Source organism: Pleurodeles waltl, chromosome 10 (assembly GCF_031143425.1).
Source record: "Pleurodeles waltl isolate 20211129_DDA chromosome 10, aPleWal1.hap1.20221129, whole genome shotgun sequence".
NCBI classification, from domain to species: domain Eukaryota; kingdom Metazoa; phylum Chordata; class Amphibia; order Caudata; family Salamandridae; genus Pleurodeles; species Pleurodeles waltl.
In genome coordinates, this window is record NC_090449.1 from 813,231,713 (window position 1) to 813,253,007 (window position 21,295).

General features: G+C 44.5%; 1 protein-coding gene across 3 annotated transcripts in view; it reads left to right on the plus strand.

Annotated features, from left to right (window-relative positions):
- The window catches only part of LOC138261913 (ATP-binding cassette sub-family B member 5-like), a 987,125-nt gene that overhangs the window by 939,103 nt on the left and 26,727 nt on the right, over positions 1-21,295 (plus strand). For all 3 annotated transcript variants that reach the window (XM_069211477.1, XM_069211478.1, XM_069211476.1), the window contains 2 exons: positions 10,510-10,716; positions 19,385-19,531. In XM_069211477.1, coding sequence (XP_069067578.1) covers positions 10,510-10,716; positions 19,385-19,531 — 354 coding nt within the window. The remainder of the gene's footprint in view (positions 1-10,509; positions 10,717-19,384; positions 19,532-21,295) is intronic.

Here is a 21,295-nt window from a genome sequence, read left to right on the forward strand (position 1 = left end):
GGGAGCTCAGCATCTGTGGCGGGGTTTAAAATGTGAGGTCAAGCAGAGACCTTCACCTAGCCAGATGAAAAACTGACATGGAGGTGCAAACAAATATTCTTATAGCAGTACTATAGCCAGCTCAGGGTGCTTCACAAGCAATGAGAACAAGTTAAGTTTTACTCTTTTCCTCGTTTTTCCATTCCAAACAAAGATCAGCAGCATGTCTTTCAGCTCATTCAGAGACATGTGAACAGGAAGCTTTGTCTCCTTCTACCACCATACAACAGAGGCTGTCAAATGCCGCCTGTAAAGTCTTGCTTATTATCCCTCACAGCATCCCATCACTTGACTCTTTTTAATAAGGGAGTGAACTACAAATTGCAGCATCATTGTCTCTGGCTAATATAAATAACTTATTTTTACATAGTGCTTCATAGCACACTTCTGTCATTTCTGAGCATTGTAAATACCAGAAGCTGCTATTACCCAGTTTATGGTACTCTATTTACTGTCCTCAGAAGGATGTGTGAAATGGAATTTGTGACCTGAACATCACTGTATACTTACTCCAGCAGTGAGTGTGTCTCTCACGGCGCAGGTCATGTATTTCTTCTCACCATCTAACAACATTCTACCAGTCCTGAAGTAGCAAGGTTAATAAAAGCTCTTAATACCACACTGCTGCTGCTTACAAGTGTTGAACTTGAAGGAGGTACTATCAACAAATCTAATGAGACTCCAAATACCACCTTCAGCAAGATGGAATGCTGAGTCAGATTTATCAGGGTTGAATGCTGAGTCAGACTGCTACATATGCGAGCATGGGAGGAGCAGATAAGAGTCTTGATCGGTGATATCAAAGTACAGTGACCTGCCCATTCACTTACAAATGCTGGATGTCAGGACATCTTCTCTATAGTGAACCAAGGAACCACACTGGTGACAGAAACATACAAATAGTGCAAAATAATAGGAAGATCATAACAGAGTTTGAACTGCTAATTTTTTTTTTTTTTTACTATTGCAAGGCCTATCTCTCCCATAGGATAACATTGGCATTTCCTTAAAACATCTTTTAAGTGTAACCCCAAATTGTGAAAATATAGGAATGTGGTGATTGGTATCTCTGGACTCAATTTAAAATCACAACTTTATGGTGAAGTTGGATTTTAAATTTTACCTGTATTCTGTACCTGTGACTGCCTCTGAATACCCTTTTGGGTTGGGTGGCAGCTGGGCTCTATGCGTTCCCTCAAGACAGCCACACACAGCTGGAGTTTAGTTTAGCCTTAATGGGACATTTACTGGCTTGATTTGGGGGGGGGGGGGAGCTAAGCACTGCCTCACTTACACCTGAATAGACTTGTCCTGTCCACCCATAATAGAGCTTAACAACCCTGTATTGTCACTCCAGCCAGCTTGGAGCCAGGACAGGGGGGCAGGACATCTGTACATTTCAAAGGCCTTCCAGAACCAGGACACCATCGTATAAATACTGGACCCCAAACCCCACCAAATCAGATCTCAGCTAGAACCATGGACACACTGCCAGGAAGAAGGACTGCTGTGCTGCCAGGAGGGACTGCGACTTTGCAACTACATTGCTGTGTTGGCTTACTGCTGCTGTGCTGTAGGAGAGACTACCACTTTGGTGTTTTCTCTGCTTTGTTGGCCTGCTGCTTCTGTCCTGCATTGCAAGGGACTAAACTTTCTCTCTACATCCTTGAAACCAAGGGTCTCTAAGGGCTTGCTGGCTTGCTCCCTGTTCTTCTGCAGTCTCAGGGACATCAAAGACTGTGTGCAACTCTCCTGGGCCTGCTGGGCCATATACAAGTCCTACCCATGCCTGAGGCACCCCCTGCAGTCCTGGGAGTCAGAAGTGGGTTCTGCAGCTGCAAACTTCAAAAAGCAACACATTGTCCAGAGTGCTGCAGAAAAATCGATGCATCGTGTCCTCACCGTCGACGCATTGCTCCAACAAAGGTACTGTTCAGTAGACCCTGTGCGGGTTCTGTAGGGCCTACCCCCAGCTGCGGTCAGCCTAGATTTGGGATTTGCACCTGTCCCTCATGACCTCATGTAATCTTATTACCGCTAATAGACTTCTAAGCACTGTTATCACATTTAAGGCCTTAATACGTGTGTGGCAGTCTATAGACCGCCACACTCGCGGTGGCAATCTGGACCGCAGCCAATGGGGCGGTCCAACCGCCACATTAGAACCCTGGCCGTCCGACCTCCAGGGAACCCCCAGCTCCGCCAGGATCTCAAATCTCAGTGGTCTGGAGGATGTTGGAGCAAAGCAGACAGTAAACATTGTGATGGTGCTGGGCAGGGGGGCCCCAGCACTGCCCATGTCAAGTGCATAGGCAGCTCAGGGGCCTCCCTGTGGCCCCCGTCACCTGTTCTCTGCCAGCCTTTTCATGGCGGTGTTACCGCCATGAAAAGGCTGGTGGAGAACGAGGTCGTAATCTGCAGGGCAGTGCTGCATGCAGCGCACCCCTGGTAGATTAGGATCTCCGCCACTGCCAGACTGCGGGATCCAAGAGCCTGGCTGAGCTGGCGGTTCCCTGGTGATTGGACAACCAGGGTTGTTATGTGGCGGTCAGACCACCGCATAGGCACCAGTCCAGATCGCCACCATGAGTGTGGCGGTCATAAAACTGACACACTTGTAATGAGGCCCTCAGCTTTTTGTGTCCCAAAACATTTTTACCCCATTCATTCAGAAAAAAAGAAAAGTAGGGAGGACGTCATTAGGACTGGCATGTAAATTCCAATGGACCTGGTAACAGGAGCTTATGGGACTTATCAGGCCCATCGAAATTAAAGTTTTTGTTTTTTCTTTGTTGAGATTTCAGTTGCTGAAATTAGCCGAAATCTGCATGTGAAACTCAGAGGGGAGAATACGTGAAACAGTGCAGAAACACTGATTCCCACATGTGTTCAACAAGTATTGTAATCTGGGCCCCTGGAATTTCTGGCACCGCTAGGAGCGGCAATGCAGGGGGAGGGAAATAACATGGATTTTAAGGAGCCACTGGTAATGACGGCCTAAGAGGTTAAAGCCAAGAATAGAACTTGCAGCTCTGAATCAACAAGACAGCTGCTGTCTAGAGGCTCATGACGCCTAACTTAACTGATGGCATTTGTTCTCAGGTCTAGCCCAACCTTCTCTTTACATATTTAACAGGTGGGCAGTGTTTACTCTTCACAGTGCAAGCACAGTACCATGTGAGACAACAGTATGTTTTCTGGTATTCCTCTATAATTTCACAGCTTATTTATAGCCTATTGTTCTGTAGTGCAGCCAGTTTGAAGTTAGATAGTAAAAACCATACCTGGGTGTTTATTTTGTAGATAATATGCGTAAAGCCCAGGCTTTAAAAACAATTAATCAGAAGGGAGTTTGAGGTCGTAATATAGATCCTTTTGAGCTAACTACCACTACTAGGGGTATAGTATGCAGATTATGGTGAGCCAAAAAAGTAAAAAGGAAAAAAGGGACTAGTAGAGGACAATTTATAAGAGCCATGTAGCTGAACTTTCAACATCACAGAAAGCACTGGCTTAAGACAGAGGTGTGGCATGACAACAGCTCCTTAGAGCAAGTAAGTGAACTAATGTAAATATGTGGTAAAAATAGTAAGACTAAGTGGCGAACAGAACAAGGAAACACGTGCAGTTCTGTGGACTGCCCAATACAAAATGTAAAAGAGTCCCATCAAGGTGGCAGTGCAACTCATCCAATCAGTATACTGTGAGCCAGAAATGCTTGTGGGCTGGACAAACACAAAAATGGAGAGGAAAGACTGCAAATCAAAAGCAGACACTTGAGATTGAGGAGAAAAAACATCCAGTATGTTATGTACTGGAAACAATATGTCTTCATAAGACAGCTAGAGCTGTCTGTAGCCAAGCCTTGAAAAGGTAAAATATGAATATGCTGCATTGTTTTATGACTCGTACTCAAAGGAATACTTGGACAGGTCAGTCTTGTGTTTGGACTTGTCCCTGATGAAAAACGTTGCCTTCTAACATCCTAATGTCCTTGTAGTTCATGACTGACCTTCAGTGGTTCTCTGAAGCCAGAATCCATTGGGGGCTCCAGAACATTTAATCGGCTGAGGCAGGTTTCACAAACCGTTAACATTACTGTCAAGATAAAACTACTCAGAGCAGGTGAAGGGGCTATCCAGCAGCTAAAGCATGATATATTGTCATATGATACTGCTAGTAGTTTCCTTTTGCCAATACCGCAATTCTGGCTCTTATGGAGCTAGAATCTCTACAGTGGCAATGATCACAGACAGACTAAAAAGGAAGTACCATGCCTTCCTATCTGACTTATGGCTGCCCTTAATAATAAGCGTTTGCACAGATGAAAATGCCCAGAGCTAGTCCTGGTTCTAACTAGGAATCCCACACCTTGAATGAATCTTCAGACTGATCGCCTAGCTCATAGCCCAACACCTGGCCATTGCCAACAGATGTATACTAATCTCTTACTGCTCCTGTGCCATCTAGGAATGAGCTACCATTGTTAGTCTTTGTGAGTCCTTCTGGCCTCTTGGGCCAAAAAGCTACTAAGCACAACACTCAGGATCTTTGGTTCATTTGGTTTCAATTAGCAAAGTGGGTAAGGCAGCAGCAACAGGCACAGTATTGCTCTGTGCCCGGGGAGTAAATATGAAAACTGATTCTCCCATTTGTTGTTTAGAAGTCTTCTGTGCAGGTCGGAACAGTAGTCAATTGAGAACAACTCTTTTTCTTGACCATAAATTGGAATTATTGCTTTCAAAAGAGAAATAAGAGGCAGTCTAAGCTGATTGTTGCATTCATTTTGCAGCCCTTTTAAGTACCAATAAGCTGACCTACATTCCCAACTTCAGGCTTGTGGCATTCCTCAGGGGAGAGGGGCCACCTGGCTCCCAGATGACATCTTTCTTTCAGTTCTAGTATGACTCCTATCTCCTGTGTATGTCTCCTCTCGCTTCTTTGGACTGATCAAACAAAAGGTTCATCCAAGAGGTGAGGGATGGGGCAGGAGCCTAACTGTGCTGGTGCCATTAGTCTGTTACTGGTCCCCTTGTTACAGTACTCTTCCCATCCGGTGCTGGTACCACCTTGATTGAACATCAAGCACACTTGTAAGAGATGTTTCCCAGAAGATGCAACTAGCATGTACCTCACATCAAGGGAATGCATATTTGTAAGAAATTGGGATATTGATTGGGGGAGGGGTTGAAACCCTACTCAAGCAGCAACCACAATCCTTGTCCGGGTGAATTCACAAGCAAATCCTAAATGAACGTGTTTTCAACCCTCTGGTAGCTTCAAACAGAGCTGTCAATGTGTAAAGTACTTATGCAGCACTTCTAACAGTAATATAGTGAAAACACAGCACAAGAATAATCCCTCACCAAATTGGAAAAATAGAGTATGTTTAATAAAGAAATGAGAATACAACAAAAGTCCAATCAATAGAACCGAAGATATGCAGTTTTAAAGATGTCAGTGAATATAGTACCAAAACAAAAAAGCACCAGGCACCAACTATAGTTATCTGGTCGTGAAGGACCGGGACAAAGTCACAAGTTTAGGCTGACTTCGATAGAGTGTGGGCCGGCTACAGGAACCCAGTTAGGCCCAGTGACCAAGGGTACTTTAAATCCTAGCTGTGGAGCATTGATGATATGTTGCTTAGCAAGGAGATCGAGGTGGTAGTCGAGGATGTGTCACGCAGAGTCAGTTCTGAGGACCTACAGGGCCGCAATGCGAGGTCTTGCGTCATCGTTGAGAAGGCTGTTGAAGAGGGGGCTTGTGATGCAAATCCTGCATCCTCTTCAAGGCTGCTGGTGATGAGGGGCCTTCAGTGCAAGGGCCTGCGCCAGGGATGCATTGTGCAGCAGCACTTCTAGTGAGGCTGTGGGCTGTGTGGGCAGTGCTAAGTCCTTGCGCCTGGAAAGTCCACGTAGCAGAGGTGATGCATTAATTCTGCTCAGAGTAGTGTCGCGCAGCAGATAAGATACATTGGTTTTGCAGGATACACAAATGGGTTGGCAGAGCACCTTCAGGTCCACGTCCAAGGGTCCAGGACTGTCTTGGCACTATGTGGCAGGGTAGGACTCTCAGTTGCAGAGTTCAGGTGGTGGTAAGAAGTGTATAGCTCTTGGAGTCACTCTGCTGGTTCTGGAAACAGGTTGCAGGACCATTTCTTCTCGCCTGGGCAGGTGTCCAGCAGGTCAGCACAGCAGGGCAGCAGTCCAGCAGAGTGGCTGTTCTTTCAGCAGTACCACAGTCCTTCCTGGCTACGTATCCACATGTCCAGAAGTGTATTGAAGAGTTAGTGTCTGAGATCCATTATTTAAATCTGGTATCCTCCCCCTGGAAGGTGGAAGAAGCTTCTAGAGGTTTTCTTTTGATATTCCCAGGCACCCTGCCTCCCCTGGCTCAGACTAACTACATGTGTAAGTTGGGTTGTGTGATCAGCTGCATTCCCATCCTGCCAGTGATGGATCTTCCAGGCACACCTAAGCTCTCTATTGTGTGTGACACTGGAATCAATACACAAAGAACAACGTTGAACTACACCTACTCCTGTGACCCAGAGACAGGCTGCAGGCACTAAATGGCGAAGGCAGGGAAATGCCAACTTTCTAAAAGTTGCATCTTCAAAATTGTAATTATAATAAAATAAATAAAAAGGAAGGTTTAGGCCGCCTGGCAAAAGGTTGATTTTGCCAGGTCAGAATGGCAGTTTAAAACTGCACACACTGGTTGCAATGGCAGGCCTGAAACAGGTTTGCAAGGCTACTTAAGTGGGTGGCACAACAAGTGCTGCAGGCCCACTAGTAGTATTTAAGTTACAGGCCCTGGGTACGTGTAGTACTACTGTACTAAGGAATTATAAGTAAATTAAATATGCCAATTGGGTATAAGTCAATATTACCAGGTTTTAAGGAGTGAACATACACACTTTAGCATGGGTAAAGTGCACAGGTTCCTAAGGCCAACAAAAATGAGATCAGAAAAATATTGAGGAGTAAGGCAAAAGGATTTGGAGGAGGACCACCCTAAGGCTGACATGTCTAATAGTATTAATATTTTCTGGTGAAATGTAACAATTTGTAACCGCTTGGAAAACTTAATTTCTAAGAAAGTTATTAAACTGCCTGTTGAAATGTAGATGGTGATTTGGGATATTTGCTCCTTAAGAAATGGAAGTCACAAAGGGCCACATAGTACTTTTATTTACTTTTGAGGCTCAATGAGCAGAGACTCTACAGTATGCCTAGCTTTGTGTACCAAGTGTCACTGCACTTGGACAGATTAAGGCAGCAGGGAAAAATGTGAATACATATTTAGCATGTTCTCTTCGTGGTTCAATTCTGTTTATTAATTTTTTTGGGCAACACACACACCCACCTATATCCGAAGCCCGGTGGGGGGATGAACTAGTGATAATATTTTGCAGTAGAAATTATGAACATATCCCCAACTGCCCCCAACTTCCCTTCTCCCACCTCCTTTCCCCCTCCCCGTCAGGAGTACTCCAAAGTGATGCTTGTGTGGATAGTCCAACTGTGTCAGGGGTCTAACATGTAAGCTGGTGTGGCCAAGTCATGTGGGTGAGGTGGGCTCAGCAAGTCGGAGAGTGTGCAAATACTTCAGGCATGTTAGTTCCCTGAATTCTTTAGAGAGCAAAGTGATGAACGATTCCCAAAGTGACCTGTATGTGTCCCCCGTGCAGTCAACACTAAGATAAGTTTCTCCATCCCTAGCATGTGCCATATTTTGTGGAGCCATCAGGGGCGGCTCCTCCATTAGAACAGAGGAGTGTCACCCCCCGTCCCCCTGCCAGCAGCAGCAGCTGCAAAACCTTTTGCAAGAAAACAATAATAAACTGTGTTTATTAATGTTTTCTTGAAAAGGAGCAGGGCGTTGGGGGTGATGAGCACTTGATGGGAGTGCTCAGAGTACTCCCCTCAGAGCTCGTGTGTTTGGCCGGCATTCTCGGGCTAGCCAAACACACATGCACAGTAGGCTGTCCCCAGCCCGGCATCACAGTTGCCGGGCTGGAGTTAGCCTGCTCAGTCTCCCAGTCTGCCTGGGAGCACCCTGGCTGGCGCTCCAAGCCAATTCTGATTCTGCTTTGAGCAGCATCAGGATCGGCTGCAGGGCAGGCTGGGAGCCTGTGCCTGCAGCAAGGAGATGGAGGAACAGAGTGCTGCGTGGCAGAAGAGGTAAGTGTTTTTTTTTTTTTTATTTAGTTATTTCACCCATCTATCACCCCCCATTCCCTTCCCACCCTGCCCCCCGCAGGAGCTGCCCCACCCCTTCTGGTTGTCACGAGCTGCGACTGGTAGCCATGCAAGGCGTGTTGGGAGTTTATCCAAGCCCCAGAGGGCGGGAATAGTCTTGGGAACTGCACTGAGCGTGAGGCTAATCAGCACACCCCTGTGGGATTTAAGTGGATATGGTAGCTGGTTCGATGGACCTAGCATGTTCTCTTTAAAGGTTGCTTTGTGATTGTCAGGGTTATCTGCCCATTGATATGTGTCAATTTGTGCACTGTTATGACTGATATAACTACAGTCATCAGAAGGGGCTAAAAAATTCCAAATTCATTTTATAATTTTTACTCTTACTGGGATAAAGGACTACTCGATTGCAAAAGAAGCACAGGACAGAAAAAATACACGCCTCGGTCCTGAATTGAAGTGAGAGACGTGACAGCACATTATTTGGGGCTTACATTAAGCAGAGGAAATCAGCTGAGAACAGCTCTACTTTTTGTCCAGAGGCTGGGATTTTTCTTCTCACTCCTTTATTAAAATACTTTTAGTGTTAATTGGCTACAGTTCATGCTGTAATGTGCTCTTCATTTGCTTGTTGTTGTTCACTTAGCTTTGTTCTCGCTCCCTTTCCACACAATACTCTGCTACTCCGTTGATTGCATTTGAAAGTTTTTATAAAAATGCTCTTTCCAGCCCATGCTGTCAAGTCTCCCTACCACGTTTCCATAGAACACTACTGTCTCATTCAGGAACATATGGAAAACTCTTGGAGGTCTTGTATTCTGTTTTTTTTCATATTGCAAGGAATGTTCTCTTTCCTCTGCTGTAAAAATCCCTTTCAAATATGAAATTAATCTTGTAAAACAGAAATGAGTGTAGGGATGAACATAACATCGCACTTGCTGACTGGTACCCCTAGAGGCATGGCTGCACTGGCCAAATGGGGCACAGGGAACTCCTCTGTATACTGAAGGTGAATGGCTTCTTTACAGGGTCAATGAACCAGTGAGCCACAAGCTAGCCAACGGCTTGTCACAATATCGAGATCAGGAATATTGACCTTCACATATATCGACTCTATAATATTGATACCAACATACCTTGCATGTAAGCATTCACAGTGAAGTACGGATTTCCTATTCCTACCTCAACATCTAATTACCTTGGCAATAGTTGGTAGCCAATATAGTGGACTCGATATAGGTGAAGGTCCGTTTTTATTACATTTGTTATTATACCAGCCAGCCAGGCAGCAGTTCTGAGGAACGTACATCATTTTCTTGTAGGCATATATATATATAATAAATGGCATTCTGCAATGCCTGTATAAAAGCCCATCTTTCATTTCTTTATAATCGGTGACCTGTGAGAGAACTCAACTGCGATAACTTATTACAGTTGAGTCAAACATCAAAACGTCTGCTTCCAGAGCTAGCTACAGCCAGGAGAAAGGCAGGTCATGTCACGGAGCAAAATTAAAGCGCAGTTTAAAGAACGAAATATTGAGTTTCTTTCTGCTGCTCTGTTTTTCTAAATGTAAGGTGAAAGTAGGTATTTATGGCTACAGTTTTATTTTTTGCACACCTTAGGTAATTGGATAAAAGTTAGAATCCTTCTCCATGTTTCTGCACGTTCTGAGATACTGCCTATTTTAAAAATCGGAACTGTTTAAACTGATTCTGATATCTTTTTGCAACAAATATCTAACAGCTTTTTTATGTGTTTAATTTTCCACTTAAAATTCTGTTACACCACGTTATTGCAAACATGCTGTCATTTTCATATGAAAGAACTAGCACCAAGAATTTAAGTGGTTTGTGGGCAAGGTGATGGCGTGCCCATGTGTTTTAAAGAAAAAAGCCTCCCCCTCCTCCGGCCATACATCATAAGGCTATATATAGCAAGTCACCCTGGCGTTCCATAAACTTGTAAAGGAACTTTCCTTTCAGCATCTTTCCTCTGAACGGTCATGAAACTCCTAGGTGACTTTCAATATCCTTGTAATATACAGGAGGGGTATTTCATCCAGTATGTAATTTGCCCTTCTGCATCCATATATAGGCTATCAGACTCACTCTTTAGATCAGTCAATATGGTCTCCGGCTGTTTTGAATATATTTAATATTCTAGCATTCAATCCTCCACTGCTGGAGGAATCGGTATACTTCTTGTAGCAATGACGGGAACGCCAGTGTGCAAAATAATTTAACATTTATATTTTTTTCAGTTGTTCGACGGAGTTGATACAACAAAGCTTAATATACAGTGGCTGCGAGCTCAAATAGGAATCGTTTCTCAGGAGCCTGTGTTATTTGACTGCAGTATCGCAGAGAACATTGCGTATGGTGACAACAGTAGAACTGTGACAATGGACGAAATAATAAAAGTGGCCAAATCAGCGAATATTCACTCTTTTATAGAGGAGCTCCCGGAGGTAATGCAGGATGGTTTTCAGTATTTATTGCCTTGGATCACAGGGGATGTTTATTTTCTTTTAAATGTTAAAATTTTAGTTTTAATTTAATTTGCAAAACAAAAAAAGAAGACTTATCCACTGAGTTAATCTGTGAAGCACAATGTTCTCAAGTCATGACACATACATACTGCCACATATATTTAAGAATAACATAGGCATTAAACGGTGAATCTACAATGCCAGAAAATTACAAAGCTACAAAGGGGAAAAGAATGGAAACAGTACTTCATTAGTACAATGAAGTACTGTTTCCATTCTTTTCCCCTTTCCCTATGCTACATATATATGATAAAAATAGACATTATTAGGTAATAATGTTGAAATAATCCCAAAATGTTTTGCATGAATCTTCTAGTTATTATCCCACTGTTTTTGTGGTCTCTTTTTAATAGCCAAGGAGTGGGTCGTTGGGGGCTAAAAAGAATGCTCCCTTTGTTGGCTTAAAGAGAGCATTCTATCATTAGAATACCCCCACGTTGCTCTAATGGGGTCGGCTAATGGGGTGGGAGTGGAGGGGTTCTGCAGGAGTATAAGTAATCTCTTAGCTGAATGTTTTTTATAAGAATAAAGGCTACCTTCACCTGCTGCGCTTCCTGCCTCTTTTCCAACACTAAGAGCAAGAGGAGGAGCCCGGATAGCCATCTGAGCACCAACAGTGCTTGGGAAGATACAGGGAGTGCCCTGGGTGAATGGAGCTGTGTGGATTTAATTAAACTTTTAGGTGAAAAGCTGCTCCTTTGTTCAGAAGCGCTTCCTAGTTTGTGTGGCGAGGATGGTACTAATATAGCCTCATTTGCTTACCTGCCGGGCAATAACTGGTGTTAATTAACCCCCACCCCTTGTTATTAGCCCTCGCATGTCGGGTACATATTTACAGCTGTTCTTGCCCGCAAATATGGGCAATAATGTTTAATTGATGTGAGAATTAAACACTATGGTTAAGGCAATTTCCGCAAAGGAACAGTTCTCAAAATATCAAAAATCATTAAAGAAATTTGATAAGATATTCCAAAACAGTCAAAGTCACACATCAGTTGTACACGTGTATGGCACGCCCAGAATGGATCCACTTTTTGCAACTAGTACTGGTAACAAGTGAACAATATGATTTATAAGTAGTAAGTGAACTGACAGCCGCAGTAACACACAGCAATGCCCCCTTTTAATAATACATACTTTTCACTGACTTTTTGACCTTTTCATAGAAGTTTTTGACCTTCGTAGCACACTAAGATGTCTTTCCGCAAGACTGGATTCAAGCCGTGTGACTCCTGTCACCGCATGATGTCAGTGACTGATCCGCACCTTGTGTGCTTCTGGTGCCTGGAGCGCAGCCACAACCTGAAGTTCTGCTCTGAGTGCCGGGCCATGAACCTGAAGACGTTGAGGGAGCAGTCCCTAAAGTAAAGCTCATGGCAGCCCGGTGCTCGGCTCTGCGTCGCTCCCGGTCTTGCTCAAGAGAAAAGTCACGAGACCACTCACAGAACCATCACCACTCATCTTCGTTGCACTCCAAGCCCTCTGGACATTTGGGTCCCAAGAAGAAGTCGTCAAAGAAAAACAAACATTCTTCAAATTCACCCCGTTGCTTGGACGATGCGATGCAGGAGGAGCGTTGTCCTTCTAGGCCTCTGTCCTCGGAGCATGCTTCTGGTCTGCTCCGCGCCTCCCCGAGCCACCCTTGCCCAACTCAGGGAGTTTCAAGAGGCCATGTGCCTCATCTTTGGGCAGTCTGACCCTCCTGTGACGCCTTCGGGCCCAGTAGGGTCAGCAGGGCCCCCTCGGGTTCCGCATCAGCAGCTTCGGCCTCAGCCCCGAAGGGAATCCCAGGATCTATTAATGGATCCAAGCCAATGCCGGTTGTGCCATTGCGACCTAGCCAGCACCAGTACAAAAGTTGACGCTCCCAACATCAATCAGGCCCACAATCGACATCGACCCCATACTCATTCCTGGCTCTGAGCCGGAACAACATCACCTGGCGTCGATTCTGACTTCGATGGGGATCTCATTCCCCAGGTTGGATCCTGACCCTTATACCTATGGGTATAGGTACGGTGAGAGTATGGAGGGATCGCTGGACCCTTTGGAATACCAGCTTGATGATCCCGATGTAGACAGGGCTCAGGAACTGGGTGAAGACACCTCCCCTGACTCTGGCATGCTTTCTCCACCTACCATGGCTATGGAGGAGGGAGCCTCTTACTCAGTGATGGTGAGAAGAATGGCTGAGGTCCTGGGCCTCGAGCTGCCTTCCATGGCTGTCAGGACTAACCTCCTGTCTGAGGTGCTTCAGCCCAGGGCTTCTTCATCTGAACCTCTTTTGCTCTTCAATGAAGCCCTCATTGATGTCCTCCTGGGCATCTAAACCCAGCACAAGGGCTCCTTTCAACAGGACAGTCACCCACCCCATAGGCCTGCACCTAATCACCCTAAATTCCTGATCCAACGTCCTATGCCTGAGAGTTTAGTCATCCAGGCTTCTTTCTCTTCTGGCGCATTCCCTTACGCACCCCCGGACAGGGGATCAAAAGGACTGGACCAACTTGGGAAGAAAATGTTCTCTTCCTCCAGTCTGGCATTGTGGTCTGTGAACACGCATGCCTTTTGGGCCACTACTCCCATACTTTATGGGATACCGTAACGCAGGTGCTGCCAGAGGTCCCAGAGGAGGCCCAGGCCATTATTTCCCAAGGTTTAGCTGACGGAAGGGTCGCAGCCAAGTGCATGGTTCATTGTGGGTTGGATATGACCGACTCACTAGGCAGATCGGTTGCATCGATGGTGGCCCTACGGCCCCACGATTGGTTGAGGACGTCTGGCTTTTTGGAGGATGTCTAGCAATCACGTATGGACATACCCTTCTATGGCACCTGTCTCTTCCGAGACAAAGTGGACTCAGTGATCAAGTGCCTTAAGAAGTCCCAGGCTACGGCTTGGTCCCTTGGCCTCACAGCTGCTCTTTGCCCCCCTCAGTTCTCATTTCGCCCTTTTCGTGGCTAGAGAAGGGGCACCCAACCACTTCCATTTCCCTCTAACCACAGTGCAGAGCACGCAGCTCAGCCTGTGCATGGATGAGAACGTGGTATCCAACGTTCCAGTGGATCATGGAGCCAGTGGTCGACTCAGTCCACCTCCTGCCCCGCTGCAGCCTCCAAACCATCCAAGTCTGTCACTCCATCTCAGACCAGTTGAAGGCAGGATTCGCCATCACCTGCCCCACTGGGAGTCCATCACGACGGAAAGGTGGGTTTTGTAAATTGTGCGAAGGGGCTATTTCCTCCCCTTTGAGACTACTCCTCCTGCCATGATACCATGACAATCGGATGACAGAGGATCACTTGGCACTTCTCTGCAAGGAAATTACGGCTCTCTTGGCCAAGGGAGCCATAGAGAGGGTCCCTGTGCCAGAAATAGGTTGTGGTTGTTATTCCCACTACTTTCTTGTGCCCAAAAAGGACAAGGGTCTCTGCCCTGTCCCAGACCTCAGGTCCCTCAATCTGTTCCTCAGGATGAAGAAGTTCATAATGCTCACTCTGGATCAGGTCCTATCTGCCCTGGACCCAGGAGACTGTATGGTAACATTGAACTTGCGGGACACATATTTCCATATTCCCGTCCTGTCTGCCCACAGCCATTCCTTGAGGTTCATGGTAGGTCATGAGCACTTTCAGTTCACCGTGTTCCCCGTTGGCCTTTCCAGTGCCCCTCGAATGTCCACGAAATGAATGCCGGCAGTTGCAGCTCATGTGCACCGGCTAGGGGTTTCAGTCTTCCCCTACCTCGACGACTGGGTGTTGAAAGCGGGCTCGCCCCAGGCTGTTGTCTCTCACATCGAGATTATGGTGAACCTCTTGCATTCCCTGGGGTTCAGTGTAAATGTGTTGAAGTCACACCTGACTCCCTCCCATACTCTCCCTTTCATCGGAGCTATTCTGGACACAGTGCAGTTTTGAGGCTATCTTCCAGAGCAGCGAGTCCAAGATATTCAGGCTATGATACCGATGTTTCAGTCTCTGTCTTGGGTTTCAGTCAGAATGGCTCTACGGCTGCTGGGCATCATGGATTCATGCATCCTGCTGGTCACACATGCCAGATGGCATATGTGGGCTGAGCATTGGGACCTAAAGTTCCAGTGGGCACAGCATCAGAAGAATCTCTTCTAGAGCTCAGAGCAATCAGGCTTGCATTGAAAGCATTCCTTCCCTCTCTCAAAGGGAAAGTGATGCAGGTGTTCACATACAGCACCACTGTCATGTGGTTCTGCAACAAGCAAGGCTGGGTGGGGTTGTGGGCCCTTTGTCAAGATGCCCTGCGTCTCTGGACGTGGCTGGAAGGTCTAAGCATATCTCTGGTGGTTCAACATCTACAAGGCTCTCTGAATGCTAGAGCAGACAAACTCAGCTATCAATGCATGGTCGATCACAAATGGCGTCTCCATCTGGAGGTGGCGCAAGGTCTCTTTCAGCAGTGGGAGAGCCTTGGTTAGATCTGTTCACCTCTGCAGAGAACGTGCAATGTCAGCTGTTTTGCACATTGGCGTTTCCAAGGCGGAACTCGCTCGGCGGCTTTCTTTGTCTCGAATAGAACTCAGGCCACCTATACGCCTTTCTGCCAATACCACTTTTGCACAGAGTTCTCATGAAGATCAAGAATGACTGGGACTAAGTCATCCTTGTGGCTCTGGACTGGGCCCAAAGAGTATGGTATTCTGAGCTTCTGAGCATGACCATCGATCGTCCACTCAGACTGCCGTTTCGGGAGGATCTTCTGTTGCAGCAGCAGGGTACAGTTCACCACCCAAGCCTGTCCCTTCTTCGCCTTCTTGTGTAGAGAGATTGATTGGCGGCAGTTGACAGCTTTCGACCTTCCACCTCAAGTTTGTAATGTTATCTTGGCAGCCAGGCGTCCCTCCACCAAAACGATATATGCCTGTTGTTGGAATATATTTATGGCATGGTATATTAAGAAGTCTGTTGATCCCCTTTATTGCACTGCCGTCTGAGGTTCCTTTGTTGGTACTTTCTCTTACCCAGCAGGCCTCTGCTTTGGGCACCCTTAAAGGTTATCTGTCTGCCGTCTCTGCTTTCCTCAGACTACCTAATCAACCCTCCACGTTTAAATCTCCCATTGTTGGGAGATTACTCAAAGGTCGTACCCACATATTTCCACCTACCTGTTCATAATGCCCCAGTGGGATTTGAACTTGGTACTCACTTTCCTCATGTTTGCTCCTTTTGAGCATCTTTATACTTGTCCTCTCTGGCTTCTCACTTTAAAAACAGCCTTCCTTGTAGCCATCTCCTCTGCACATAGAGTGGGTGAGCTGCAAGCTCTTTCTTCAAAGTCACCCTTCATCAATAGCCATCCCGAAAAAGTGGTGCTTCGTACCAAGCCCTCTTTCCTACCTGAAGTGGTCACGCCCTTTAAAGTAGGTCAATCCATCACCTTGCCTACTTTTTATGCTCCCCCACATCTTTCTTGTGAAGAGGACAGACTCCACCGTCTGAATCCCAAAAGAACATTGACGTCCTACGTCCTACCTTAATTGTACCAAAGACTTCCGGGTTGACGATCAACTCTTTGTTGGCTATGTGGGTGCAACAAAAGGACAGCCGGGCAGAAAAGGACCATCTCTAGATGGGTTGTTCTCTGCATCAATCTGTGCTACTCTTTGGCTAAGAAGCAACCCCCTGAGGGTTTGCGTGCTCAGTCTATCAGAGCAACTGTTGCAACCACTGGATTAACATGTGGAGTTCCAGTCCTGGACATCTGTCAGGCAGCAATGTAGGCCTTCTTGCACACATTCACTTAACATTACTGCATGGACAGTCAGGTCTGCAGGGATGGCTACTTAGTATGAGCTTAGTTCGTAGCCCCACCTCTGGGGATGGTGCTGCTTAGGTATCTATTCTAAGGTAAGGAATCTGCAACTAGAAGTCTCTATCAGATGAACAAGTTACTTACCTTTGGTAATAAATTATCTTGTAGACACATACTCTAGTTGCAAATTCCTTAGTGACCCACTCATCCTCCCCACTATGCGAACTGATTTCTAGGGATAGGGACTTCCCTTTCAGGGCCCTAGTTCTGGCGCACCAGTCTCAGTGTTCCTCATGGCTCCACGCTTCTGGCATGGAAAGTCGTGAAAAGAAACTGACGTCAGCACATCAGGGTGTGCCTATATACGACCACGGCATCATCACAACGACCACAACATCAACGACGGACACAGACTCGACTGACGGCGCACAAAGGTACTGCTCAAAGAAAAATCTCCGGATCCAGTCTGACACCTGAGGGACATTTTAAGTTAGGGAATCTGTAACTAGAATGTGTCTCTACAGATACTTTGTTACCCAAAGTATGTAACTTGTTCTTTAATGTGAGCAGTGAAGGTGTTCAATAACACTAGTTCCAGAGGAAGCAAAGGAAGTCTTTAGTAGACTCCTCTATCTCTGAAGATGAACTTGATAGGTTGTCTGGTCACAACTCTGGAACAAGCAGTTTCCAGACGGTACATTCAAGTGGAATGTTAAGCCTCAACAGAAAGGCAAGTTCCTCCGAAGAGGTAAACAGTAAGGTGGACTTTTTTTCTTCAAACCCTGAACACCTCAAAGATGGAATATGCAGGGGTCTTCAAGGAAGATCATAGTATGCTACAGCTAGGGTAATTTCAGTCTATGCTGTAGTAGTTCTTATAGTCTCAACATTCCATTTTCCAGCGTTATAATGCCAGTGAAGTCTTCAGTGATTTATGTTTTGTTGAACAAGCCTCACATGGGGCTTCTGGATGAAAAATAAAGATGACGGATGGCATCTAAAGGAATATAACTCGTTCCCTATCCTGATTCCTCACCTAAGAAGTCATGCCAGCTGCTTGTACAAACAAAGGCAATTTTCAGTCTCCTGTAATGTGACAGGCAGAAATTCCTACAGACCACTGGAAATAGAATGGCTGGAATTGTTGTCACTTTGAAGAGAAACAGCACTAAATGCCAATTAGCAGGTTTCTGAAATAAGCAGAGTAATCCCTCATATCATGCCCTTTATCCAAGGAAGTATTTCAAGTCTGTCACTGACAAATCACACAGCCTAGCTGTTATCAATTATACTGTTTATATTAACCTCCCACCAAGGAGATGTAATTTACCCACCAATTAATCTCTGGCCAAGACAGCATCACTGATAAGCAACATGTCTTTTGATCTTGATGTTTTAGGTAAAACTATGTTTACACAGAGCATGTAATCGTTTTTGCAAGCACCCAAGTCTAGTTATGAATTTGAAGTTTTTTAATTTAAACTTGAATATATGATAGGAAACTACTCAATGCCGACCATGTGCTTTGGGTTATTCTGGCACACAAATACATACTTTTAGATTCTAATAAAAAAAACTGAGCATACCTGTCTTTATTCCTGTAGTAACATCACAAAATAATATGATGGCCGGAGTGTTGAAACCTACCAAACACTCATCCCAGTTTCAGGGTATCACCCCTCATCAGCCAAGCTAGCTTTAATCCAGTGGTGTAGTGGTGTAGCAAGCAAGGGACCCATGTCTGGGCATATACTAGCCACTTATAGCACACATAGCAACACTCACACCTGGTCACAGATCTGGGTTTAATCCATCGTTATTTAGCTTGCCACATCACCCCAGTTTGGACCCAGCCATATACAAATCAGTCTTGACTCTGCTCCCCATGGGAACAGTCCAGCCCGAACTGCCCAGCCAGGTCCTCTCCGGACCAGAAATAAGCATCCTGGGACCTGTTTCAGGGTATCACCCCTCATCAGCCAGGCTTGCTTGAATCTAGTGGTGCAGCGAGCAAGTGACTAATGTCTCTGCATACCCTAGCTGCTTAGGGCACACAGAGCAAAATCACAAAATGAAATGATGGATGGAGTGTTGACACTTTTTAAACACTCAGCCCCATTCACAGAGCTGGGTTTAATCCATTGTTATTTTGATCACCACGTCAACCCAGTTTGGACCCAGCCATATGTAAATCGGTCTTGACCCTGCTCCCCACAGAAACAGTCCAGCCCGAATTGCTAAGGCAGGTCCTCCCTGGATCGGAAACAAACATCCGGGGACTGGTTTTGGGGTATCATCCCTCATAAGCCAGGCTAGCTTGAATCCAGTGACGCAGCAAGCAATGGTTGTAACAATACAGTGTCTTTATTCATTTCAACACTAGTGTCAGCCTCATGTCCTCACTTTGTGTCCTGCCAGCTATACTCTAGTTGGGGCTGCGCTGGGAGTGAAGGTAAATTTCATTTTACATAGAGCTATTTAACAAGTCTCAGGCAAAAGCAGAGGTCCAAAATATTGGGCTAGGAAGTGATATACCTCTGATGACTTTCAGCTGAGACATTGAATTTCTTTCATATATTTTTTAGAAAATGGATTGACATTAATTACATAGTTAGCATCCTACAAAAACTAATCTAAAAGTGTATAATCCAAGGAAAGAATCATTTACGGATAGATATCTTCGGATCAGTGCAGGATTTTTGGGCAGTTACTCTGCCATTTAGTTTCTCTGTTATTTATTTTCAATAACAATCATCATTTTTGTACATAATTTACTCATATGGTTTGTATTTCCTCTCCACAGAAATATGACACATGTGTTGGTGGGAAAGGAACTCAGCTGTCTGGAGGCCAGAAACAGAGAATAGCAATTGCAAGAGCTCTGGTCCGTGAACCCAAACTGCTGCTGTTAGATGAAGCCACCTCTGCACTGGACAATGAAAGTGAAAAGGTAAGTCTTTATTTTCAATACTTTGAGATGGAGACCATACAAAAAATAAATAACCATCCTAGGGATATACTCTGTACCTTTAATTCTTTGCCTTTGGCAGGAATTTGCCAAAAATCAATTGCTGGTGAAATAATAAGAATTCTTGTTTTCATTGCCAAAGCATTTGAAGCTATTTTAATATGGTATTCGCTTGTTTAAACTTAAGCTGGGGGCGTAGATTTTTTATTACAGATCCGAGAATGCCAGGCGTGAATTGGTGCCTGTTTCTGTTATGCCTAACTCCATAAAATGAAGAAATTAACGGAGAAATGGTTCAACATTTATGAAATACTCATCGCCTTTGATTGATTATGCGTGACAAAATTATGCCATTGGGTGTTCTCTTGAGAGACCATATTAGTTCTAGCACGCAACAGACTACAAATAGTGAGAACTCTGACCTACTAGGATATGAGGGTTTCAATTGCCCCTTCTCCAGCGCCTACGTTCTGAATTTTCTTTATCCTTTCCTGAACGTAAGAAAGTGCATTCTCTGTCCTAGTCTACGAGCACTAGCCTTGTTGCACTTACATGAGCACAGGCACTCTGAAAGAATACATCTCCTGAGACGTGGGAAAAAATCTGTAAGCACCTGTCAAAATCAATGTTAACTGTGCACAGTTTCAAGGTCCTGCTAGGTATGATGTCATCTAGCATCCAAATGAACCTGCAGTGAGTTCTAGAAGCAGCTGCTAAAAGAGCTATTTTGATCTTCAGTAGCATCAAGTTCCAAAATATTGTTTCAAACATTCGATTTACACAATTATTGTTTCAAAAATATTGTGATTTCAAGAACATCATGAGAGCAAATATTGAAAGTAAGAACATCGTTTTTGAAGTATTGTTAAAATATAGTTGTGTGTAATACCATTATTAAATTATTTTTCTGAGTATTGTTTTTCTTTTATAAGTTGTCATGATTTTAATGTTAATATTTATAATCGAGCTTTCTATTGATTTAGTGATAATTTTGAAGCTTCTTTTATCTCATTTCAACTTATTTGGTTTGTAGAGGAATAGGATGGGAAGTTTTTCAAAATTTATATTTGTTGATTGATGAATTACCTAATTCATTTTGTAAATTTGGTTGTTTTAATAACGTGTATATTTAATTATATTTTGTTTTAGGTTTTTACATAATGATTAATTTTATAAAAATGAGTATTGTTATTTTCACTGTCTTAATTTGTTTTTGTGGGTGTTAGAATTTTAGGTTAATTAGGTGGAAAGTGTTATTAATCTTTTTTAAGATGTTTAATTGCTAAACTTGCGAATATAATTTTATTTGCTAATTCACTGTTATTACTTCTATTTTGTATAAATTATTTCATGTTGGGATTTTATATTTGTGAAAATATATTTTTTGTTTATTTCATAACCATTAAAAAACATATTGTTTAATTTATGAGAGGGGAAGGTAAATCCAGCTCCTCCAAAGTCCCACATGTTCACTACTGTTGCTCAGGTTGGAGCTGAAATATTAAATCTGGCCTTTCCAAAGTCCAGCTATTTCCCTACTTAATATTGCTTATGTTGAAGTGGGCATAGTGAATCAGAAAATCAGGAAATTGGAGTTCTTTCCATACAGTTGTTCAGGTTGATAAAGGAATAGTAAATCCGACCTCTCCAAAGTCCTGTTGTGTATTTTGGAGCGGGAACTGGAGTGGGAATTAGAAATCTGACTCCTCCAGAGTTCAGCATGTTCCCTTCTGTTGCTTACATTGG